Here is a 20,010-nt window from a genome sequence, read left to right on the forward strand (position 1 = left end):
CCCGACTACCTCCTGCTGTACGAAATGAACTGGCAGCTCCCTGTAGCTGGGACAGAAAAAGAGGACAGTTGAAATATTTTTAAATCACGTTGTCTTTTCTCCCCAGAGTGAAGGAAGTTTACAGATTGGAGGAAATAGAGAAGATTTTTGTGAGGTGAGCAGCACAAGTGAGACACTTTAGGGCCCATTGAGGTTATCAGCCACCAGTGCACAGGAATGTGAGGGATGTGTCTGTGCTTGAGGAGTCCTAGAGAAAGAGCTGTTAAAGCTCACGCAGCCGGTGGCTCAGAGCATCATCCTCCTGAGTTCTAATGCTGTAAATGTGGCCAGTGGCTTTACAATGGTAAGAGTATGAATGGCACTTGAGTTTGCGTGCAGAATTATCTGTGGCTTGAACGATGAAGAGTTCATACCTGAAATGGGAATGCTTTTTGGACTGAGTGTGGTAGATGGTCACGGATCCTTCACTGCAGCACTTAATTTCTTACGTGATCTAGACAGCTCTGGCTGGTTTCTCTAGCCATGTTGGGGGAGGCCAGAAAACAAATTCTCCAGGATGTGGTGATTTTGCCCTGTTAGGTGCAGTGCTGCCAGTTTTCACTATGACCCTCTGGGGAGGACATGCAGGTTGCATGTTGGGTGCAAGAGGATAGTAAAGGAAGAAACAGGGAATTTCTATCACTGCCTTCTCTCAACATTTAGGTTAGAGATGAAAGTCATCAAGAGTTCAAGGGGAATACCACGGCTGTCCTACACTGGCCGAGATGACCGGCACTTTGTGCCCACAGGACTCTACATTGTACGGACTGTGAATGGTAGGAAGAGAGTATCTCTGCTCTTGTTTAACTTTTCTTTGTATCTTCAAGTAAAAAGTATTGACCAGGCTTGCTCCTGTTGTAACTGGGTAAAAAAATTAATGGGAGTATTCCAATGACTAGAGATTAACTGCATGTAATGAGGGTAGCTTGGATTTGAATAAGCAGCTGGGCCGCCCCATCCCTGGCAGTGCTCAAGGCCAAGTTGGACAGGGCTTGGAGCAACTTGGTCTAGAGGAAGGTGTCCCTGCCTATAGCAGGGGGTTGGAACTGGATGATCTTTTAAGGTCCCTTCCAACCCAAGCCATTCTATGATTCTATGATAAAGTTTCGGGTATTTATATGATAGGTTTTTCTGTTGCATCTCAGTTAGCTATTGTTTGGGTGATTTCATTTCTTTACATGACTGATGACTTTCTTTTTTAATGAGATCATATTTTTTTTTCATCAAGAAGCTATTTTCCCCGAGTAGTGCTACATGGAAATATTCTATTTGGAATGTCAACTTTACATGCAGGAAGAAGGGAGTTTTCTCAGTGAATAGAGAACAGCTTGGAAAGCAGGTCTTCTTGGGGGAGGAAAGGAGAAAGGAGTAAGAAAAGAATCAGTTATTACAGATTCCTCCTCCTTGCTTGCACTATATGTGTATTGATACTGTGCTTCCCTCCCATCTTGCCATTTTCTGTCTGATCCCTGTGACTCTTCTGCAAGATCCCTGGACAATGGCATACAGCAAAAACTCCAAGAAGAAATTCTTCTTCAACAAGATAACCAAGAACACAACATACAACCTCCCTTCTGAATCCATCGCACCCTTTCAGTGAGTACAGGCCAGAGCTGTGGCTATGGAAGAACAGATGTGTGTGTGTGTGTGTGTCTGGGTATTTGGAAGGGAGTTCTGCTCTGTTCTTGTAGTCACCTGCAGTGCAGGCGCAGCTTAGACACCAGCAGGGTGTGCTGCAGGAGCTGGCACCTTCTCATACTTTTAGACGATTCTTGATCTGGATTCGTGGGGTTTGCAATTAATTGCTATGAGTAACACACATCTCAACTTTGCTCCCCGGTCTGCAGCAGCGTGCAAGTTACTGAACCTCCCTCCACACGGGGAAATGGAAATTGAGCCCAGTAACTGTAATTTGCTGCATGTCTATATTTTACGATGCTTGGTTGGAAGTTGATAATGTAAGAGCAAATCCCACTTCATTTAGCCCAGGCTGTGCAATAAGCTGTAGGCAGCTGGGAGCTGTTTAAAGAGAGTGTGGGAGAGAAAAGCAGTGGCTTCTTGGGAAAAGATGGAGTGGCTTGTCAGTGGACAGCCATTAACATTGTGGCTGCTGAACCCCATCTGTGTCCGTCGAGTACTAGGCTAAGCCCATGCTGTTAAGTACAGCAAATTCTGAGTTTGTGATATTTGAGGGCTCTTGGGTTCTGCACCCCTTGTGCTCAGGTGGTCTCAAGAGATGCCCTCCACTACCAGTACCCAGGACTGTGCCTCTGAGCTTGATAGGAAAGAAGGTTCCTGACATTCTCACTTTGAATCTCCTTACTTACCCTACAGCAGTGCTCTTAAGAATCCTTAACCTTTCCTTAACCAGCGAAATTGAAGAACAGGCTTAAAAAGCAGAGGCACTGGATGCTTTTTCCATTCACTTGTCAGGATGGGCTTAGTGTTCTGCCTGTGCATTCTGAAATAGGTCAGCATGGACACCTGAGGAGGTGGAGGGAGTGCTTGTAGGGGACTCCAGAAAGGATGTGTGGTGTTGTGGTTAGTAAGTACTAATGTGTCTGTAATTAGCCACTGACATGTGCTTTTGTCGCTGTGCTAGTACTGCTTTGTTAGAACAGTGGCACTAAATAAGCTATGAATATTAAGTGTCGGTAGTTGTACAAAACTAAAGGCTGCTCTGTTGTCAGTAATTAGAAGCTCTGTTTTCATTATGGCTGGGACTGTGCTGATGCCGTGAGGGAGGGATGTGTGGGATGGATGGTGTGAGAGATGGCATTGTAGGACCAGAACTGTCAGCAGTCAAGTGGAGCTGGTGATTTCACACCACGGGAAGAAGGGGATGATCCTAGCTGGTTTTGTACAGTGTGAAGTGCTGTTCGTTTGCAAAGCTCCACAGGACAACTATTACTGATTCTAGTAGGTTTGTGGTGAATGATTAGATTGCTGCTGCTGGCAGGCTTTCTGAATTCTTCATTAAAGCCTCTCCATTGCCTGTAATGACAGTTTCTGCTCAAAAACTCGGAGCTGGGGGAGGAGGAAGGTTTTTCCCTAATGACATGTCTCCTTCCAGCAAATGCTGAACTAAATCTGGACTGAAGCTAGAATTAACATGTTTGTTTCCATGGAAATCTCTTAGACTTGGAAGTTGCCTTAAGGACTATAGCCTTTGTAAGCTGAATGAATGCACTGGTCTTTTTCTAAGGCAACCCTTAGGCAGAATATCTCTGTGTGCCTCCCATTGCTAGGGCAGTTGTCTCTCTAGTGCACTTTGTGGTCAGGATACAGTGTTTTCCCTCCTCTCCCCTGCCAAACTAATGTTGCTCTCCTCTCTGCCCACAGTGTCTGCCATTACAGCCGCCTCTTTTGGGAGTGGGGGGAAGGTGTCAAAGTGCACGACTCTCAGAAAAGGCAAGATCCAGAGAAGCTATCCAAGGAGGATGTCTTGTCTTTCATCCAAGCACACTTCCCCTAACTCTGCTCCCTTTAGGGGTGCAGGGGGGGCTGAGCCCAGCTTTGATTCTTCAGGAACCAATGAGACTGAGGACGTTCCACAACTTCTATCCTGGTCTTCTCCAGAGCTCATTTCCTGGAGGTGATCAAGCCAGCAGGTTGTATGCAGAAGGCACAGAACAAGGCTCTACCCTGGCAGTGTGTATGAGTATGGCCCAGGTAGCACCTGCTGCTGGAGTACCCATGGTGACTCCTGGAACCATGGCCAAACGCCCTTTTGTCCTGACCTACTGCATGCATGAGGCCAAGAGGCTGGCAGTTTTGTTTGCTCCTGTTCAAACATTCAGTGAGTGAGGTTTGTGGAGCGCCCTGTACGTGCCAGAACTCTCCAGCCTCATGCTTCCCTGGCAGTGTGGGAAGGAGCAGAGATGTCTTGGTGGGCAGAGCTGGGCAGCAGCACACTGAAGGGGCCCTGCATCGTTCCTGGCAGCTATCTGTCTCCTTGGCCTGCACTACCCAGTGGAGCATGTTCACTCATTGGTGAATGCTGGGTTTGGGATGCAAGTATGTATTCTTGCTGGTGTCTCCAACATTTCTGCTTACCAAGGCACTTGGCTGCCCACTGGCAATTCCTATGTGATGGTATCCTGTTGGACAAAGGCCAGTGCAGGTGATGAGTGGAGTTCCTGGCACAGATTTGATGTGCTCTGTGCCAAGGCCTTCTCAGATCTCTAGAAGCTGCTGTGACAAGGATTTCCCCTCTCCAGATGAGTGACTGATCCTGAGCCAGCAGCCTGGGGTTAATTTGTGAACATGTCTATGCCTCATACTTCTAAGACCAAGGTGCTTTAGTTCTTGGTACCCTACACTATTACCCACATCTTCAGGGAATGCAATGGATGCAGGAGGAAGACGAAGGTTGCGATGCTGAAGGTCTTTAGAGGGAGTGATGGCAATGTCTGACTTAGCTAAAAAAAACCCGCAGGGCTTCCGTGAAAAGAGATCTTGACTTCAACCATGTTGGTCAATCAGAAGAAATCCTGTCCCCTGACTTTGCCCACTGAAGGGTTACCTGACTTTCCTTTTTAAATGTCAAAGCGGGCTTTGAAACTCTTCATGTCTCATTCAGCCCTGGAATGGCATCTGGGGTGAAGGCACAGAGCTGTGAAACTGTCAGCATGGTATTTGTGTGTCAGCAGTGTTCCATGTGCCCTTTGGAGCTGGGTTCAAAGTTGTCTTCTGCTGCATGTTTTACCTTCACTTCTGGCTTCCATGGCACTGTTTCCAAGTCTTCCACATAAATCAGGAGATAACACAGTCGACTGCTTTTGGCCAAGCAGCAAAATTGCCCTCCCTACCCCCTTTTGGTTGCTTTTTTTGTTCTTGGCTTGTTTTTAAACACAGATTGACAGTAGGGAGGAAACTGATTTAGGGGTTGAACTGTGCCTTAAAGAAAGCTATAGTTCTAGAATCTATAGCACTTGTTTAGGTTCTTGTTTCTTTCTCTCCACACCCGTATGTATGATTTGAACAAGCTTTATGTATCAAGACATGGAAGTTTTCATTGTAGGTCCATGGGTGCCCTGCACCCCACCCAGAGAAGCCAGCACAAGGATGGTATGTTGAAGTCCTACCTCCACCCTCTAATGCTCAGCATCATGTGTTAGAGGTTTTGTGCTCATTCGCAGCATGCAGTTCCTACTTCCTTTGTTGTTATCCTACAAGTAGGCTGTGCTATCTGAGCTTAGAGCACTTCCATGTCTTCCCAAGCAAACTGTCTTCATATAACCATGTATTAATTCTCTGCTGTTTAGTATAAATGAAATTAACAGCTGCAACACGAGAGAAAATGATCTGCAGGTTTGATCACTGCAGTACTGTGCCCCTGGCTGAAGGAGCAGCACAGAAGCTGGCATAGCCTGTAAGTCAATGGAAGCTGGAGGAGGTAAGCTTACAAGTAAGGTGGCCCTGAATATTGTGCAGCAGAGCTGTTCTGTTTCTTCTCAAGCTCTGGCCAAAGTGAAATGGCTCAGAGCTCTTTTCATAGTGGTGATTACTAGTGCCCAGACACAGGTCTACCAGAGCAGCTGAGGGACTGCATGCTGTTAATGCAGCTCCTGAGTGTTGGTAAAACATGTATGAAAGAAATGGTGGGCCTTACCCCCAAAGAACAAGAAGTTTGTTACAGGCAGGTTGTTTTTGGCTAAGGCAAGGCAATTCCATGAGGGATGCAGAAGAATCTGTCCCAGAGGAGTAAGGAACTTCCAGCTGTGGTTTTTAGGCCTGTGTGCAGTTGGCTTTTTAAACCAACCAGTAATTTGAGTTTGGACACTTCCAACTGCCTTGAGGCTGTTCCAATACCAGAAAAGCATGCTGCTCCTATTGCCAGGCTCCTTTCCCAGGTGTTGTGTCCTCCACTCAGGGCTTTGGTCTCCTGTGGGCTGGCAGCCAGGAGGGTGACTAGGAAGCACACCAGGGTGAGTGTAGGCCTCTGAGGGTACCTAAATCCCTATTAGCCTGCAGGCCAGCTTTTATGAACAAATACTTCCTGTATACGGAGTTGCCTCCAGCCCCTCATTCAAATTTGCTTCTTAGTTTTATTTTTGAAGCACTGAACCATGATTCTGAATCCCCCTTCAAGAAGGCAAGCATAAGCCACTATGCTACTTGCTTCCCTGCTGCAGGGTAGATATCGAGGGATTATGCTGGGAAGAGGAGGTGAGGAAGGTCTTGCTGAAGAGAATGTTGATGTACATTAATTGCACAATGTATTGTCATTAGGCTGTGTATCATTTTGTGTTGACTCCTGCTTTCATTGTCTCTGTTGCCAATACAGCCCTTTTAGTTTACAACAGTGCTTGTCCACTTTGCTTCCCACAGAATTCTGTCTGGCAGTGTGTTAGTGTGGAGACAGAAATGCCTTGCACTGTTGAATTTTCAAGGCAGTGCCCTTTTAATGGCTTTCCTGACATGTCAGGCACACTGAGGGCTACCTAATGTATCTTGCTTCACCAGAGAGTGGACTACAGGTGTCAGTTCCCAGCACTCCTATGCAGCATATGAGGCTGCTTTTCCACTCAATGCAAACACTTGAGTAGATTCCATGCCACAACAGACCAATAACACACTGCTGAAATCTTGCTGACCAGGTATGTTAAACGCCTAATCCCTTCTAGGTTTACTATGGTGCAGTGTGTGTCAGCAGGGAGAATGCAGGATAAGAAGAAAGCAATGACTGAGAGATGTTACAAAACAGGAAAAAAAGGAAACCAGGAAGTTACAAGGTTAAATTATTTTATTTAAAGCCCTTGCAGAGGTACTTCCATCCTTGGGACTTGATAGTTCAATTTCAAGTGTTGATTCTCAAAGGCACAGAATGGCTACCAAGCCTTGATGCACTGGAGAGGTAGGCAGATCTCAAAGCCCAAGTACCCACATCTCAAGCTGGATGTTGCCTGCTTACAGAGAGATACCTACCTCCCATCTCGTTTTGTGAAGGTAGGATTCCTCTGGTCCTTCAAGTCAGTGTGCAGGAGGTACCATACTTATTTAGTTCACCTCTGGGAACACCTGGAATCTTTTGGTCACAATACCAAAGTTACCCTTTGAGAGTTTAGTGTCCCTTCAGCTTATGGCTGAGTCGCAGGAACAAAGGTGGCATGTATGCCAGCAGGGCTGGGCAGAGAGCACTTGTCTGAAGCCACAGAGGTCCGCTTCAAAATAGAGAATGTATTGCCTTCCTGCATCAGGCTGGATGGTCTGTGCTGCATTTGGAGTAAGAAAGCATCACTTTCAGCTCTGCTTGACCATGTTTCTAGCCACAAGTGTGCTTGATTTCTCGTTTGTCTCCTGCACCCCACAGTTCTCAGAGAAAGATTCCCTGCAATGAGGCTTGGAGAGGATGAGCAATAACAGCAATCTGAAATGCTGATCCTTACCCTTGGCAGAGGCACAGTGGTGAGAGGAGGAAGAGTTCCTTGCATAAGCGTCATTTGGTCAGCAGGGAGAATTCTTGAGTGCAATCACACTGTCCAACAGGCATAAATAAGAGCAATCAGCAGTCCCACAGCCACAGCAAGGGCAGCATTCTTGCGGTTCTCCTTATGAAGCGCACTCAGTTCTTTCTCTGGGAAAGAAATAAAAGCCTTGCCTGTGAGTGTTCTCTGTTTTGCACCTGCATCTCCTTTCAAAAAGGTCTTAACAGCACAATGCTACCTTGGCCATGGGCAACTCTTTTGGGATCAGTATGCAAAGCTGCCAATTAAAAGATGTGCTGAACAGGAAGTGAACTAGCAGGAACCCTTTCATTTGCTCTTACCCTGTCAACCTCAGTAGCTGTACTTGGGAATACTTCAGTGCCAGACCAGCTCCTGTTTGCAAATGATCTTGTTCTAGGAGCCTACTTAGGACAGAATGGGTCATCAGAATAATTGCCTGATCTCTTAAAAGAATGTGGAAGGCAAATAGAGAGCTATTTCTACGATCTTTTAGATGTAGCAGTCTGGTAAATACACTGTAGCCACTGCTGAATGTTGCCGAATCTGGGTTTCCTCTTGTCCTGCAGCTGCTGAACAGGTCTGAGCCTGGACCCTTAACTCTGTTGGGGCCTGCAGCTTTCCCTGGCCCTGGTTTACAAAAGGAGAAACACAGTTGCAAAGATGAAGGAAGTGGCTACCAAAAGTAGGAGTTCCACTGATCTCCCCTTGTGTTCCATTTGCTTTCCCAAAAATCAGAATCTGATTCTTGCTAGCTCTGTTCCACAAGACTTTGCTTGGTGGTACAGGCAAGAAGTGAGCTCTATAGCATTACACACTGCATGGCCAAACAAATGTAACCATTGTGCAAGGCAAGGTTGGATGCAGACTCCAGACTGCTTTTGCTGCTGCAGGAGCTACATGGGTTACTGTCTATACTTTCCGCTAGCAGACTCCAGTGGGAATACCCTGGTGCTGCAGGTTGCCACACTGATGCCAGCCTCAAAAGAGGCTTTTAGCTGTCCTTTCTGTCCCTGTTCTTCTCACAGGACAAGCCTTCTCATGCAACCACAGCGCAAACTGCTTGAATCTGTAAGGTCACAGAGGGGGTGGGAAGGGTAAGCAGTCATATAACCCCAGGCAGCTTAAACAGAAGGAGCAATGCTGTTGTCAGCAATTGCTGTTTGTGGCCTAATGTGTGTCAGCTGGAATAAGCAGAGATTTAATCAGAGGCCACAGCAGTGATCTAAGCAGTGTGCACATGCAGTGTCTGTTCTGTTCCAAGAGGAGTAGCCATCGCCATTAGGTGAGGCTGTTGCTGCTGCCTGAACAGCCTGCCACATTGCTCTGTTCATGTGCCAGTGGTGATGGCTGACTGCTGGTAAAAGGGTGGCAGGGATGTGCAGGGTCTTATGCTCTTTCTAGTGGTAGGTCCTTAGGGAACAGCTTTGAATCTGTTTAAAATAACTTAGTCATAGAATCATAGAATAGTTATGGTTGGAAAGGACCGTAAGATCATCAAGTTCCAACACCCCTGCCATGGGCAGGGGCACCACACACTAAACCATGCCACCCAAGGCTCTGTCCAGCTTGGCCTTGAACACTGCCAGGGATGGATCTTCTGGAAACAGTCATTTAACAGGAGTTAAAATTACAAATTTGATGACCATGCCCCAGTTTTCAACTTTCCAAACCTAAAAGGATACTTGTGCTTCCTTCCTCTGTGTGAGCTATGGTGCTTGCACTGCTGCAGAGTACTGTCAAGCAGTCAGCACCCTGAAGACACTCAAAGCAGCATCCCTAGTGGAATGGAAATGCTGTCAAACCTGCGGTAGCTCTGAGCGACTCTCATTTCAACTCTAAAGCAGCACTTGCAGCAAGGACAGACCCTGACTCCCTGGAATTGGAGGCAGCACCTCGGTGTGAATCCCTACGCTTGTGTACTGAATGGCCCCAGAAACTGATGCAGTGAGAACTTTCCCCAGGGAGGGCAGACTTTGCTACACTCCAGAAAGCACTTGCCAGCTTGCTTAGCAGCCCTCGATTAAAAAGCAGGGGAAAAGAGAGAGGATGTTAAAAGCCACTCACGTCAGTCTAAAGACTCCTAACTTGGGGTAAGTGAAAGGGACATCTTTCCCCCCTCGTTAGTTGATGCTGGGGTATTTTTTCCTCTCTGATAGCACAGCTCAAACAGGAGGATCCAGACTCATAATATGCTGACTAAATTTCCCTCAGTCTCTCTTTGGTTGAACCTGAATTCAAAGGCAGAAGTCAGAGGTGGAAGGAGCTGGAAGATGAAGCTAAGCTGCAGCACTGATCCCATCCAGCCCAGAGGGACCATTTTTAATGAAGCTCTTACCATAGTTGTCAGCTTTGGTCATTAGTAAGTTTCTCTCTCTCTCCAGTGACTTTCTGTAATGAGAAGATAAGTTCATTACCTGCAAGGCAAACACAGTCCATTTCTTTGCTTATATGATGGAAGAGAGACTATTCCACTGCCAGGGTTATTTGCTCACAGAATGAGCCCCTCACCCTTCACTGTGGAGGGGTTACAGTTTAGAACCCCCCCAGCTGTGCAAGAGATACAAGTTTTAGATTATTTTCTCCTTCCCACAAACTGCTTCCTATCTCTTGTTTCAGGATGGTGTCAGTGTATGCAAGCAGGCTTAGAGAGGGGGCTCTGTGTATGTCATACAGGCCCCTATTCTGTTCCCCCAGGTGGGTCAAAGTTCTGCCACAGCTATGGGATGGGGCAGGGTCCCTGCATGCTCTTGGCAGGATCCTGCCCTTCCAACACATCTGGAATACCAGTTCTCACTAATTTAAGCTGGTGTCCCTTTGTCAGAGGTATCCTATTTACACAAACTGGTCAACTCAAGGCAACAAGCTGAATCCAAGCCCAGTGACAACCAGTTAAACAACCTGTTACTAAACAGAACACTCCAGATAATAACAGTAAAGACTAAGGGCAACAGAGCCCTTGTCTTAAGCTGCACAAGATGATTAATTAATATACAGTTTAAATACAACAACAAACTGCCTGAAAGCAGCAGCATTTCCACTACAGTGGTGAGGACACAGTCAGTCAGACTCTGTACATGTAAATAAACATGCTCTAACAAACTATCTCCTGCTTCAGAGCAGAGAGAGAAAGCGGTTAAGTGTAACCGAGTTTGTTGTTCCCCCTGGGGCACAGCAAGAACCTGTAAGAGGAAAGAGACCCAAATCTATATGTACAGCTAGTTAAGTAAGGGATGGCAAGAAAGCAAGCTACGCTGGAGCAGCAGGAGAGGAAAGGGCTCTTCAAGGCAACCGAAGAAAGGCAGCATGGAGTGCAGCCAGGAAGAAGTGAGAAAGAAGATTTACCAACATGACTGAGCTGCTACTTAACAAGTTGCCTTGTGAAGAGAGTCAAAGGAAGAAGCTTTGGAAATGAGACGTGAAGAAACCATGACAACTGAACTTCAAAATGGGAAAGCAGAGCTCTCCTTTGTGTGCTACTTAATCAATTTTATCATGGTACCTTTCTCCAGGGTTTTTTTTAATGGTCTGCATTAGGGCAACAGAATTTCTGATTTCATCTCCATACAAGGTGCAAAATTCACAAAGGGCACCAGGGATCCCTACTGCTAATTTTTTGCTCTAGGCCCTGTATTTCAGAGAGAAATCATACAGATATCTTCTGTCCTGTCAAGTTACTACAACTGTAGGTTTGGTTGCTGGCCACCTAAGAACCAGATAAAGAATGCACACTGTAAGAATTTAGGCCTAAGAAAAAACTATTGAGATCAGGAGCTAGAAACGAGAGCCAGGGCCCTGCACAAATATGGATGGGGATATAAAACCCCAATAAAGGGTGGTGCGGTGAGAAACAGAGTAGAAAGGAGGAACAAAGAAGTTAAGCTGAGGCTGGTAAGTATTAGGGTGTGGAGATGACACCACTGCTGGGATCATTTCTAGCTGAGTTCTATAGGACAGTACTGTAAAGCAGACACCAGGACCAACAGGACAGCTCCCTGGGCCTACAATTGAGCTTCTCAGATTTTTTTTTGCTAGGAACAGAGCAGCAGAATGGTGGTGACTGGAAGAATGTCCTCGAGCAGAGAGATCTGAGGTTCAGCTGGGAGATTTAGGATCTCTTGCTTCACGGTTTAGAGAAAACAGTTCTGCCTCTGTCTGCTACAAATGCAGGTCAAGTTCCCACTTGAGTGGCAGCTCTAGAAGCCTTCAGTTGCCTTTTCTATGTCAGTGACAGATTTCAGAGGAATTGTCCCTCTTCCCTTTCCCAAGGAAAGATGGTGTGTGTCAATGCATCCATACATCCCGACACATTTGCAACACAGGCCCAGATAGAGCAATTTCCCTCAGTCTGGTTTGGCCCTCAGTATTAGTTGCCACCTCCCCAACTAAATTTAGGCAGCTTTGGCCAGGCTTGAGTAGCAGCATGCAGTGAACGTTTGTCAGACAATCAGAGCTGTTTCCTAGCAGGCCAGGAGCCAGCTCTGCAAATGAACTGGCACATTTTGGGTGCTGCTTAGCTGATTGTGGTGCAGGTTGGAGTCAGGCTGTTGGTAAGATAAAGCTCTCTCCATAACTCACTAAACTTCTCACCATGGCAAGTTCCCCAAGTAAGCTACAGGTTGAGGCAAGAGGGTCTTGTCATGGGGAACCACATATTCCCACCCCTTCAAGAGCCCATGTTCAATACTACAGCAGGTGAAGTGCACAGCCAGTGCTGTGGAAGGAGACCGTCACCAATACCTTCCTTCAGGGCTGAGCTTCTCTCTGCGCAGTTTAAGATCCACCTCTTCCACGCTCTGTCTGCAGCGTGCCAGCTTCTCCTCCAGCCCATCGATCTGTAAGACACCACAACAGTCCCCGTCATCTCCTCTCCCAGCTAACACAGATCATGCCCACTCAGATGCGAAGGATGGCAGCTCAGCCACTCCACCTCCTTCCTCCCCAAATCAAGGGAGGAACTGCCTCAGCCATGTGTAAGGATCACAGCACACAAAGCACACTGCCTCTCAGATCAGCCTTTATTACACTCGAGGCTACTGTGACATTGTAATCCCAGCCAGCAAAGCCATCTCTAACGCTCCCACTTGTGTGGCCAGCAGCTGCCCAGCACCTTCTTCTGAGGTCTAATCCTGTTCCAACCTGTTCTAGTTTCTTTACATCTGGCTGCACAAGGAAAGATGGGATGTAAAGCATCTTTATGGAATTAAAAGAGGATAAAATGAGAGGAACTGGCCTTGGCCAAAGCCTGAGGCTCAAGGTTTTTATTTAGTGCTGTGAATGGATACAGAAATTCACAGGACATGACTACAAAACAACCTCAGCTGTCCGTCTGGGTGAAGAGGGGACAAAGAGGAAACACTGACACCTACCAATCGTACAACAGCAACAGCAGTCTGCACAGCATGCTCAAGCATTCCCCACCAGCATATCTGACCTGCACCAACTTTGGCAGCAACATGTTCCCATGCAGAAAAACACTGGTCATCTCCTTGTGTCTCCTCGTTAGGTTTCCCAACAGCCATCCTGCCCCTGTGTCTTCCTGTGGAGGGAAGTAACTGTGGATAATGAGAAGATTGATCCACCTGTGTGCAAATGGATTGCCCAGGAAGGAATCCTACTGTGGACAACAGTTCTCCAAGGAATCATTCCTCTCTTCTGCCTGGCAACCAGAGAGTAGACATCTTTAGGAAAACTTTTGTCTTTCAGGCTTGCTTCCAGCAGAGGAACAGTGGGATTGGTCAGATAATATGAACACAACATCCCAGCCTGAAAGAAAATGGCCTCAGTGCCCTGAGGTGGCATGACCTCTCTTTTTAGCTACCTGGCACAACACTCCTGCTGTACCTGGTTCTCGAAGCAAGGCCAAGGCCAAATGGTGGCTGGCAGCATGGGCTCTCTGTGGTGGGGAGCCATCACTCACCAGAAGCTAAGAGGCAGCACGGTCCTGGGTAAAGTACTGAGGTGAATGAAACACCAGCTACCTGGACATCAACCTCGGAGGTGACCCAGGGCACACACACTCCCACAAACAGTGATATGGGAGATAAAATCAAAGATAGTGATCCCTAATTATTGCTGCTTTGGGGATGAAATCTCTCTTGAGCTCATTAGTAATCTCACACCTTCTGCTCAGGAAAGGCAGGCAAGTGTTATTAATAAGCAGGATGGGAGAAGAGGCTTGATGTAAAGGGGAGAGAATAAAGCACTGTGAAGAAGAGTTTATCCAGTCAGCTGAAGTCTCATTGTAAGGAGCACAGTATTGCTGGGGAGGGGCCACATGTAACAAGGCCCAAATTCATCTTTGCATCTTACCAGACAGAAATTTCAGAGTCCTTTGTTATCAGGCAACTCTGCCAGGGCTGTTGAAATGCTATCAGCACAGCTTCCCCTGAGCTCAAAGGAAGCACCAAGGCACATCACCTTATCCCAGAGCACAGAGAATTGTGGTTTGATTTGCTTGGATGGAGACACGGATAGTTTTGAAGCATGTTAGCTGAAAATGCATTCGGTCAAGCAGATAGTTGTTCTCCTCCACATCCAGATGTGCCAGTTAAGAATGTTAATTCCAGCTGCTCATCACTGTCTCTCATCCACTACAGCTCAGTGAGCAAGATGCATTGCCCCAGTCTGCTTCAGGGCCAGCCTAGGCCTTCACCCAAGCTAGCTCTAACCATGCTTATCAGAAAGTTGATTTAATGGCAGAGTGCAGTGGAGTGGAGGTGGGGTGTCTGTCCACTACAGTTTAAGAATAACCATCTCCCTTGCTAGTTTCTACCATGTGCAAATGACTGTGTCTCTGCTCCCTTATCTGCTGGAAACCCTCACATACACAGGAGGAGGTAATTCAGCATGTGTTACCTGGCTGCTCCTTAGCCAGCAAACTTACCACAATGCACCATGCCTTCTCTGCAAACATGTTTTAAAATCATGTTAAATAATACAATTTCATGAGAGCTTTGGCTGCTGCCAATGCCACCACTAAATTACCTGTGTCACAGCACATCCTACCCTCTCCTCCAGAACCGCTGCTCCTTCTCAGTTTGCAGTTGCTCCCACTAGTACATTCTCTGCCCATCATTTTGTAGACATAACAAGAGGATATTCCACCTACTTTCTGCTGACTAAAAATCTCCAGATTCCACATAATACTTTAAAACTTTCCACTGGTTTTACAGCTCTTAAATAAAACCCAAAGTTTGGGTTCCCTGATGGAGAGCAATAATCTTGTTAATAAACCACATGCCCCAGAACTGCACCATCAGCTTTGCTGAGCTGTGGGCACAAGAGACAGAAAATAATAATATAAATAAAGCACAGCTGAAGGAACAAGTACTTATTTCCTCCAGAATCTAATTTCTTTCTTCAGGCTAGTCTGGGGCATTACATAGGGCTTGTAAGGAAGGCCAAGACTGAGGAGCTTCAGATGTTACCCACTCACTGTGCCTCAGTTTCCCTCCTTATAAACTCGGATGATACTATCTGCCTTCTGGAGGTGGTTCATTTACAAAACGAGCCTCAGATACTGACCAGCAACAGGCAGAGCCCTATCTTGGTATGTCAGTGCCACTGCCTCACTTGGGATTTGGGATGTGTTCCTGCAAGCTAGGAGTCTTTTAGCAGCTCAGCCATGTAAGACACTCTTCACTGTAGGGCAAAGGAAACAGAAAATAAGCACAGGCAGGAATCAGAGTAATGCCTGGGAGTTACTGATTACTCCCTGGGCTGCTGAGCAAACTCCCAGGAGGACCATAGCCTGAAAAGCTGTAGCACAAGAAAATCTGCAGAGCTTTGGCATAATGCCCTGCAGCAACTCTCCAGGAGAGCAATCCTAGAAGCAGGTACATACCTGAGCTCATTGTGGATGGAAAGCTTTTCCCTCCTACTAACTAATACATCAGAAGGTTAGTTGGGATATGTACCTAAGCCTACTGGAAACCTGCATGAAAACAAGTGCCAAGCTCACTTAGCTGTACTATCACTGCACTTCACACTGGCTTAACTTTTTAGTGGCAATCTCAGCACAGTGGCTTTCAAACTGCAAATCTGAACCCTTGCTCCTTCTAGCTCTCTTTTTCATGAAGAGGATCCTCTGGAACAGAGTTGAAGGGCAGCATGCAGAAAGCTCACATAACAACCCCTCAGCTTCACACGGCCTGTAGCAGGGACACAGGACTTCACTCTCAGCAACATCTTCAAGTAGTGTCAGTTAAAGGGGCAAATCAAATGGGCGCATCCAAGCAACAATGCGGGGCATGCAGAACTGCCCTTCTGCTGCTCAAGAGCCACTCCAGCAAGTCAAGTCCCAGTGGCTTTGGATGCATACAGGGGTCTAAGACCAGATGCCTTCCCCGCTTCACAAGGTATGACAAGGCCTTGAGCCATTTTTGCTGAATTCTGGCAATACCCGCTTGCAATCTAGAGACCTTTTTAAACTGGAGAGACCTGAAGTGGATTCCAATCCAAACTGTCTTACACGCTTATTACAAATATCATTTATTGGGCTCATCTTGGGCAGGGAGCCCGAAATGGCTCACATTAAAGGCAGAGACAGAGAAGAGAAAAAGCAGCAGCTTTGCTTACAGAGTTGAGCTGGATCCCTTTTAATACATTCTATAATGAATTAATAAAAGCTTTCTTTCCAGCAGAAAGGCTAAAAGCACTTTTCAAGAACTGGCATCCACCCTCCACTTTTATGAGTTCCTTAATTAAGATCCTGGCAAAGAGCCATATCACACATATGTCGACATCCAGCAGCATTAGGTAACGAGGTTTTCATCTTCTGACCCTCATAAAACAGATCAAAGCCAACTGAAGAGGTGGGGGCAAATAAAAAAAAACAAACCCTTCCCTGAGAAGCCTTCTCATGCCTTGTCACCTGCCAGCACACTTGAGCCATTCTTTTCACAGAAGAATTAATGGCTCCTGCATCCACAAATTCAGCTGGATAATTAAAATCAGTCCAGCAGAGTAGAGTTTTATTTGAATTCAAATGCTAACTTGCAGGTCATGGACACACTTCCCTTTTCACCACACTCTTGGAATCATTTTGCATGCTGGCAAACCATTTTGCAGACGCTGTGCCCATAGCATGCTTGGAAATATTTACCAGGCAAGCCACTACACACCAGAAAAAGTCTAAGATAAATCCTACAGATCAACCCTCTGTGTTAGTAAAGGAGAAAGGGCTGGATCCTCCTGTCTGCAGGCACTGCCTAAGCACAGGGAGTTCTCTTTGCAGTTTCTAGCATCACTTTTTTGCTTCCATGATTTTTTTTCAGTTGTTGTCTGAGGCACAACCGTATTTTTAAGGGCTACAACATCCTCTGGCCATGGAACAGCCACAGGTTGTGGGAGGAAACATCCTCTCCTGTTTGTTCTGTGCTTGTCAGCTGCTTGTTTCAGGTGGTAAGCCTAACTTTGTATTGTCAGTGAACGGCCATTCTTTGGTTAAAACTACAAATAGCATGCAGAGGATATGGACCTAGATAGTCTAGCCTTGCAGTCATGTTGTCAAGCTTAAAAGGGCCTGGTATGCTCAGTTGTTTCTTGCATAGAAGTTTTCCAGACTTTTGATCATCCTTGCCACTCTCTTAAACTCATTCCATTTTCCCTATTTTGCTACATAACAGACCAGTCCTCCCAGTTTCACTTTCCTGACAAGTCTTGTCATGAAAGTTCTGTGCAGCTCAGCACTGTCTATAGATAGAGCTGCCTGTCAAAAGGCTACAGAGCTATATAAAAGGAAAAGTGGCAAGAGTTTAAACCATCACAACATTAGGGAGACACATTTATATCAATTTAAAGCAGGACATATCAATTACACCTGCAATTTGTAAGTGCAAGCTAATCTGATATGTGTGCATATAGAAAATTGCATCCATTTAGCATCATGACTTCAGTTAAACAAGCATGACTCTGCCTAGATTAGGCCTTTCATAGCTACCCATGCATCATGTCATATTAGGACTCATTTGGAAAATTTTCTTTACAATCATAACAGCTCAGAAAGTAATACTGAACCAAATGTTTAAATTGCAAAATCAGTATCTTGGTTGTCACATATTCTGACACCTGAAAAACAGCCCTCACTTCCTCTGTCTTAAAGGAATTATATTTTCTTCCTCACTAACTTTGATTCAGTACCTTTCTCATCACTGCAAGGGGGAAGGATTTTATCTTTCAGTTGTATCTTTGCATTGAGAGGTTAAATTTTCACCCATAACACTCCAAAGAACAGTTCTACATCCCTTTCAAAAACAACATGTTCTATCATGACAACTTTTGAAAAGTAAAAACCAAAAAAAAAATCTAAAGCTACAAGTCTCAAAACACTTTGCAAGAATATTCTGTAGCAGCTAAAATCAGTCCCTTTTCACTCTGTGACCAGCATGTCCCTGACAGGCTCACCCTTTTTGCCACCTCTTTTTCTGTAAGGTAGACTCTACCACCTCAACTCTCCTTGTCTGCCACATCTCAAAAAACCCAACCAAAAATCCATTGTTTCGACTCTCCCTGCTAGGCTCACTGAAAGGGAGCTTGGACAGTCAGCATAATCCCTTTGTGGACCCTCTTTGGTGCTTATATTTGGGTTAGAGTGCCCAGAAATGTCTGCTTCTCCAACAAAAGCCTAACTAGATGAAAGAGACCAGAAAACTACTATAAACTGAACTCCTACGCATGATATAGAAGGACACTCACCTTTACATTACTGGCTGATGAAACATATATACGACAATCTCCAAGTCCTTTCTATCCTAGCTATCTTGGTCTGCTGCACATACACTCAACTTCAGGACAGAGAGAGGTGACCAGTGAGATTCACTGGAGAATCCACTGGGCCAGTGGATTCAAATGGCCCCTTTCAGCTATTTGTCAGAAAGTTCAACAGTTTGCTGAATCCAAAATTGCTGTCCCCAAAGTATCCAAACCCCACAGACTCAAACTATGGGCTTTCCATTTCCAAGTCAGTCTGGATAGCACTGTTCACTGCAGCAGCTGGAATGAAGCTTCAAAGAGACCTTAACTGACATGCCTCAGTTTGTGACGACAAATATAAAGTTTAAACACCAGCAGCCTTCCTGCCATTCAGGAGATTATGAAACACCCAACAATAAAAAGGCAGCTTTAGAACAAAGTCATGCCTTAAAAAAGTTTCTTTGCCTTCTCCTGCAGTGACTTACTGCAGCTCATGTGCTGGTTTATCACCGGGTGCCTCCAAACCGGCTGCCTGTGCCCAGCAGGGTGCTGACCTCCACCAGTACACACACAGGCCAGGCTGTACACATATTTGCTAGCTCACTGGGAGCAAGGGTACCAAACACCATCGTTCGGCCAAAGGCCTGCAGCAGAGGACGCGACAGTCAGCTCTCCGCTCACGGGAGGGCTCGGCTCAGCACAGCCTACCTCAACTCGGCCTCTTCTACCATCGCACATTAAAATGGCGGCCGGGCCCGACACCAGCGCAGGCTAGTCGGAGCGGTGCCCCTGAGCCCGCACTGCCCCAGCCTTCAACGATACCCTCCGCCCTCCACACAAACATTGCCTTCAGCGGTAACACCATTCCCACCTCGCCCCTGCCCAGCCCGGCCGCGCCGCGCCTTGCCAGCCCTCACCTCCCGAGCCACGCTCAGCCCCTCTCGCCTCCTGCCCATCGTACCGGGCCCGTGCCTGGCCGCGCATGCGCAGGCTGCCGCTTTGAGCCGCCGCCCGAGCGCGGCCACGTCTGCGGGGCTGCCGCCATCTTGGTGAGGGGTTGCGCTGTGGGGCGGGCTCCATCTTGGGGAGGGCGCTTCTGCCCGGCCCCGGCAGCGGGACAGCCCGCTGTCTGCTGTGGCCATGTGAGCCTGTTTTGTCGTGGTTAGCTAGCCGCGGCAGTCAGACATGCCCAGCTGCTTTGTGCCGGCGCTGTCCCCAGCCTGCTCTGCCTGCTCCAGCAGGATCGGCTGAGGGATGGTTGGAGAAGGACTGGCAGGCCGGAAAGCGGATGTGGGACTTCTCGGAGCTGTCTCATCTTGCTTCTCCACCCCTCAGAGACCCCTGCTCCCGCGGGGTGGGGGTCTCCTGTGTGCTGTATGGCCAGGCACCCCCCTTGCGCTTGTCAGAAGGCAAAGCCGGACTGGGAGAGGTTGCTCTCTTCTGTAAAGTAACAAGTGATAGGACAAGAGGTAATGGCCTCAAGCTGTGCCAGGGGATTTTTAGACTGAATATTATGAAAAATTTCTTCACAGCGAGGGTGATCAGGCATTGGAAGAGGCTGCCCAGGGAAGTGGTGGAATGGTTTAGTGGCGGACTTGGCAGTCCTGGGGTAATGGCTGGACTTGATGATTTTAAAGGTTTTCTTCCAACCTAAACGATTCTGTGATTCAATAATGACTTACTTTTTTTCCCCAAAGGGAGCCAGCTTGGTCCTGCTTTGAGCCCCTGTGCTGCTCAGGCCACTTCTGCCCTGCTCTTGTATTGGTGGGGTTCAGGGCTTAGCAGGGAGGAAGGCAGTTACCTCAGAAAAACAAGGCACCACCAGGGC

The 20,010-nt window shown here is 46.9% G+C and overlaps 2 protein-coding genes across 7 annotated transcripts in view; one reads left to right on the forward strand and one right to left on the reverse strand.

Moving 5' to 3' along the window:
- The window catches only part of CMTR1 (cap methyltransferase 1), a 28,149-nt gene extending 21,805 nt beyond the window's left edge, over positions 1-6,344 (forward strand). For all 5 annotated transcript variants that reach the window (XM_062629659.1, XM_062629658.1, XM_062629661.1 and 2 more), the window contains 4 exons: positions 107-154; positions 703-815; positions 1,527-1,635; positions 3,382-6,344. In XM_062629659.1, the coding sequence (XP_062485643.1) occupies positions 107-154; positions 703-815; positions 1,527-1,635; positions 3,382-3,514 (403 nt within the window). In that variant the 3' untranslated portion in view covers positions 3,515-6,344. The remainder of the gene's footprint in view (positions 1-106; positions 155-702; positions 816-1,526; positions 1,636-3,381) is intronic.
- A 425-nt stretch (positions 6,345-6,769) lies between these two features.
- On the reverse strand, positions 6,770-19,507 carry CCDC167 (coiled-coil domain containing 167). 2 transcript variants are annotated; one of them, XM_062629678.1, is made up of 4 exons: positions 19,100-19,488; positions 12,228-12,322; positions 9,826-9,878; positions 6,770-7,618 (listed from the first exon to the last, which is right to left on the reverse strand). In XM_062629678.1, the coding sequence occupies exons 1-4, from the start codon at positions 19,322-19,324 to the stop codon at positions 7,515-7,517; spliced, it is 477 nt and encodes a 158-aa protein (XP_062485662.1). In that variant the 5' UTR covers positions 19,325-19,488; the 3' UTR covers positions 6,770-7,514. The 2 variants fall into 2 exon arrangements, with proteins under 2 accessions (XP_062485662.1, XP_062485663.1); XM_062629679.1 differs by lacking the exon at positions 12,228-12,322 and having other exon boundaries at positions 9,826-9,904; positions 19,100-19,507.
- Positions 19,508-20,010: the final 503 nt, after the last annotated feature.

The sequence above is a fragment of the Pezoporus occidentalis genome, unplaced genomic scaffold (genome assembly GCF_034315485.1).
Source record: "Pezoporus occidentalis ecotype Australia unplaced genomic scaffold, CSIRO_AGI_Poc_V1 ctg34, whole genome shotgun sequence".
NCBI classification, from domain to species: domain Eukaryota; kingdom Metazoa; phylum Chordata; class Aves; order Psittaciformes; family Psittacidae; genus Pezoporus; species Pezoporus occidentalis.

What these genes read in the sequence shown, in the direction of transcription:
- CCDC167 (XM_062629678.1), bottom strand. Translation starts at nt 19,324, where the DNA reads ATGGCCACAGCAGACAGCGGGCTGTCCCGCTGCCGGGGCCGGGCAGAA. An exon ending in GGCTGAGCGTGGCTCGGGAG is followed by an intron (nt 12,323 to 19,099) that starts GTGAGGGCTGGC and finishes GGTGTCTTACAG; the next exon opens with ATCGATGGGCTGGAGGAGAA. An exon ending in AAGCTCAGCCCTGAAGGAAG is followed by an intron (nt 9,879 to 12,227) that starts GTATTGGTGACG and finishes TTCTCATTACAG; the next exon opens with AAAGTCACTGGAGAGAGAGA.